This window comes from Brassica oleracea, chromosome C8 (assembly GCF_000695525.1).
Source record: "Brassica oleracea var. oleracea cultivar TO1000 chromosome C8, BOL, whole genome shotgun sequence".
NCBI classification, from domain to species: domain Eukaryota; kingdom Viridiplantae; phylum Streptophyta; class Magnoliopsida; order Brassicales; family Brassicaceae; genus Brassica; species Brassica oleracea.
Window position 1 is genome coordinate 24,313,611 of NC_027755.1, and position 5,079 is coordinate 24,318,689.

At 35.9% G+C, this 5,079-nt stretch overlaps 1 protein-coding gene across 1 annotated transcript; it reads left to right on the forward strand.

Annotated features, from left to right (window-relative positions):
• Positions 1-1,002: 1,002 nt before the first annotated feature.
• On the forward strand, positions 1,003-2,138 carry LOC106312086 (putative F-box/kelch-repeat protein At1g27420). Its single transcript, XM_013749468.1, has 3 exons — positions 1,003-1,396; positions 1,477-1,685; positions 1,768-2,138. The coding sequence occupies exons 1-3, from the start codon at positions 1,014-1,016 to the stop codon at positions 2,136-2,138; spliced, it is 963 nt and encodes a 320-aa protein (XP_013604922.1). The 5' UTR covers positions 1,003-1,013.
• The last annotated feature ends 2,941 nt before the right edge of the window (positions 2,139-5,079 follow it).

A 5,079-nucleotide genomic window follows, 5' to 3' on the forward strand; every position in this document is an offset into this window, starting at 1 on the left:
AAGGGACGTTTGGTCGGTTTGGGTCGTCGCACCCGGTCGGTTCCTCCTTCTTCTGCACCACCGCCCTTTGTTGATCCAGAAGTACTTACGGCTCAGTTGAAGGACAAAGATGATCGTATATCTTTGTTGGAGACCCAGATGGCGGCTCAACAGGCGGGCTATGAGGCACAGAGGAGGCTGAACCAGCAAATGATGGAGATGATGCAGAGGATGTACCCGAACGAGGTGTTCCCAGACGTGCCAAACCCGTAGTTTTTTTTTTTTTCCAAAAACTCGGAATGTTTTATTTTTATTTGTGAAACTTTGAATATTAATTAATATGATTTCAATTTTAATTTTAATTTCATATTTTCGAATTTAAATTTCAGAAATTTTATTTTTTTAAAAAAATTAATATTTTTTACATTCCGAGGAAATTAATTATATTTTTTACTCGATCGATCGATGCGTTTTTGGACATAAATCCATCGATCGATCTGTTTACAAAAAAACGTTCGGAATATACCGACGGACCTGTTCCTCGGAATATACCGAGGAACTGTTCCCTCGGTATATACCGAGGGACATTTCCCTCGGAATATACCGAGGGACATGTTCCTCAGAATATTCCGAGGAATATGTCCGTCGGTATATTCATATCGATCGATGTATATATGTCCAAAAACGCATCGATCGATGAACGTCCGAGGAAATATCCCGACGAAGTTCTCCCTCGGTATATTCCGAGGACATTTCCGACAAACTAGTGATCCTCGGAATTTCCTCGGAAATTTGTTTCCTCGTAATTCCGTCGGAAAATCCCGAGGGATTTCCGAGGAAAGAAGAAATTCCGAGGAATTATTTCCGACGACTTGTTTCGTCGGTATGTCGTCGGAATAACAATATTCCGACGAAATTCCGACGATTTTTCCCCTCAGAATCCTTGCTGTTTTCTTGTAGTGGATCTCTTATTTAGTTATTTATATCAAGCTTTGAACTAAGCTAATGATGCAAATCGTGAAAGAAAAGTAACAATGGTGGAGTCGTCGTCGTTAATACCGGGCTTGGTGGACGACTTAGCAGAGCTGTGCCTCTCGAGAATCCCGCGCTCTAGCTTTCAGATCATTTCTCAGGTGTGCTGGCGATGGAGAAGATTCCTCAGGAGCGAGCGTTACGGAGCCGTTCGAAAGTTGACGGGATCGGTGGAGGAGTTAATGTGTCTTCTAGTGTATGACAAGTACTGGGAAGTTTTCGACGGCTCCGGTAACAAACTTGGTCGGATCCCTCACATCCCTGGGCCTTTGAAGGGCGGTTTCGGCCTTGTGGTGCTCGATGGCGGAAAGATCGTGTTCATCGGTGGAAGATATAATTGCGTTGCTTCGGCGGATGTTTACGAGTTCAATCCTGCTACTAACAGGTCTGAATCTCTCTGATCAATTTGTGACATTAGGGTTTCTATCCTTAGTGGTTTTCTTTCTTTGATAATAAAAAAAATAGGTGGAGAAAACTGGCAGACATGAACATACCACGTCACAACTTTACATATGCTGTAGTGGACGGCCTTTTGTATGTGATCCGAGGTCTTTCCTCAGATAATGTTAGCATTCTCAATGCTGAAACTAACCAATGGAGCCTCATTGATTGTCCACACAGCCACAGCTTTAGTGGCTTCGCATTCTCCTTCAATTCCAAACTCTTCGTTGTAGGTGAGAATAGAAGACCTGCGTATATATTATGATTTCGAGTTAAAACATTCTTACATACTTTGATGATGATTATTTTTTTCAGGCAATAGATGGAGGTTCATAGACATATATGACCCCAAGACGGAGACATGGGAAAAGTTAGACTCCGGGCAAACACTGTCGGTGTCCTCCTACACTGTTGTTAGGAACAAAGCGTATTTCTTCGACTGGTTCAAGTCGGAAATGGGAGTGTTTGATCCAGAGAAGAATTCTTGGAGCTCCGTGTCTGTGCTTCCGAGCGAAAAATGTGCTTTCAAGTACAGACTAGGGCAATGGAACAATAAGGTTATCCTGTTTTCACGAGGATGTGAGGCCTTAAGTGGTGACCTTGATAAAGAGGACGCGGCCAAGTGGATAGCCACACCGATTAAACCATCTGGTCTTCACCCCACCAGTGTTCTCATCAACTTTTGATTTTGCAAAATGTGTGCAACGTTTTGGGGTTGTCAGCTTTGTGTTTAGCCCTCGACTCTGTCGATGTTTCATATTATGATTTATTTCCTCTGTTTATCTTTGTATCCAGAACTAATAACCTTCAAGAAAAAAAAACAACAAATAATTATTACTAGCCTTTGACCCATGGGTATTTGTTCTTCATAATTATATATTTTTTTATTTCTAATAACATTATAAAAATAATTGGTTATGTTGTTGTTATTGATTCATAGGTTATTGAATTTTGATATTGGTGTGTCTTGTTCAATTTGTTTGGCGTCGATTTATAAAGTGTGAGATTGTGTTCTTCTTTTATTGTACTTTTATTCATTTTACTTGATAAGTAAACATTAAATTTTAAAATATCAGAGATTTAAGTATACTTGTGTGTGTTTTATTAAATTATACTATAAATATTGTGATTAAAATTTGATTTTAAAGTTAAAATTGTTTTATTGAGATTTCTTAAAACAAATACATTATTTAAACAGTAACATTACAAAAATAATGAAAAAGTTACTAAAAAACATTCAAAAATAAGTACAGATTTTTGCAAAGTTTATATAGCAAGCTCAATTTAATGTATTTAACTGGGCCATTTTGTTATGATTAAAATTTTGGTCCATCATATTTTACAATTACATAGTGGACCTTAACAATCGAAACCCATATTTTTTTTCGGGGAAAAAACAGACACGCTTTCTACCGACATTTTTCATTCGCTCAGAAAGTTCCTTTGAACGTAATAATTTCCAGGACTTTGTCTTGATTTCAGGTACATGGGACGTGGGGCTGATATTGATACTTTATGTATTGGCTCGTCTTATGTCAACCGAGAGGTGGCTCTTGCACAAATCTTAATGATGCATATTGTTTAAGTTTCTAACGGGTTTATTCTTGCAGGAGGATTTCTTCATCTTATTGCATGATATATTCTATGACATGGAAGAAGTGACTGAACTTCAACACCTGTTACCGATACCCATGTCTCTGTCATAAAATTTAAGTTCCAAGCTAGGTATATCGATTGATCTTCTGTATGCTAGCGTTTCACTTCTTGTTATACCACAGGTGATTTCAGTATAGGCTCTTTCTGTTTCCGGACAAACTTAGTGGTGATTAAAAAACCTCTTTTCGGAAATTGTTGGCCTTAATGAAAACTTAGATGTTGGGATGCCTTTTTTAAACCTTCAGGCATGATTTATACATGTATTCAGATGAATTCTCGCCAAAGTTAAAATATTCTTGCTGAGTCAGGTCCCTTGTTCTTAACAGGATTTGGATGTCTCCAACTCTTCTGTGCTGTGTAATGTTGATGAGCAAACTGCCCGCAGTCTGAATGGTGGTAGGGTTGCTGATCAGATTCTTAAACTCGTTCAAAATTTCGAGGTAAAATCAGCTGAATCCCAGTTTTTTTTTTGGTAAATAGACTAATACATTTTGTAAGCCATCAACATTAAGATGTATGAAGTACTGGGCTAAGAGGCGTGGGGTCTATTCAAATGTAGGGTGTTGCCATTCTGTATATTACATCTATTGACAAAAAAGTTCAAGCTCTTGTCATCTCTATTATTTTGGGCAGGTTATTGGATTTCAAGCTAACATCACAGAACAAAGGGAATGCACACTAATCAGTTAGTCAAAGTTAAAAGTACGTGTTCTTGGTTTGATACGATTGTCTCATAGGTCTTATAAATACGAATATAATGATATTCACCTTTTTAAATGTGTTGCATGATATTGGACGTTCTGAGAACCAAAGTACCAGCAATCGAGCTGCAAATTAGAAGACAACAACACAGACTTATCACACACACGGTTAGTTATTACTTATCAATTGTAATTAATTCGTAAGGTGAAAGCAAAGTAGGACATTCTAAAATAATTTATTAGATTGAAGAACCGTGTATGATTTTCACCAAGCGATAAGTCTGTTGATATGGTTTTCACGTAACCTGTTGATCACCCAGCGATAAGTCTGTTGATATGGTTTTCAGCTTACAAACGTATTTTAGGATGCTCTGTGTAGGATGATATCATTTTCACATTATTGGGGAAGAGATATATATATAGTTGGCATAGGAAAGGGTTTGGTAAATGCGAAATATTTATTAAAGATTTTGTTAGTTGTGATTTTATGGATTAAAAAGCGAATATACTTATGGATTTTTTCAAAATTCTTTCATTTTATAAAACTTATCATAATAATAAAATATGTGTTTTTAATGATTAGATATTATTCGTGATTTGCAAGATTTGAAAGAAAATAAGAATCTTGTGTTAGTTGATTGAAATCGTAATTGTTATGGTGATTGCTTAGATATAGGAAAAATTTTTGGAAGGTATATTCAAAACGGAAAATAATAAATAATTAGTTGTAATTTTGTGCCTCGGTAATTTCTAATAAAGTATTTTAAAATTTAATTAATTCTGTCAATTAGATTACGCTGGTTTAGTATATTTATAAGAGATGGTTTACATGTTGGTCTTAATATCGATCATACTATATCATCATAGTAACCATGAAACAAAATCAAATTAATTTTGTATCTATCTAATATATGTAGAATATTGGTTTGATTCTGCAGACCAAGATTAACCGAGGAATTAATCCAATGTCATTCGATGGTTTAGTAATGTTATGAAAAAGTATGTAGGAATGAATCTATTGATGGTTTTGATTCTGTAGACTAAGAGGAACCCATGTATATCACAATTGCATTCAATGTTTTAATAATATGCAACGATACCTAGGAAAGTATCTATCGTATCTAGCAACATAAACTTTATTTATATGGTTCATTAATGTTTTGGTTTAGTAATGGTTTAGTAATAACTACAAACGGTTGTGTTTTATATATGGTAATGGCATGAGATGGTAATTATTGAGGAAAACTCATGGCTATTTCTTTTTTGTACT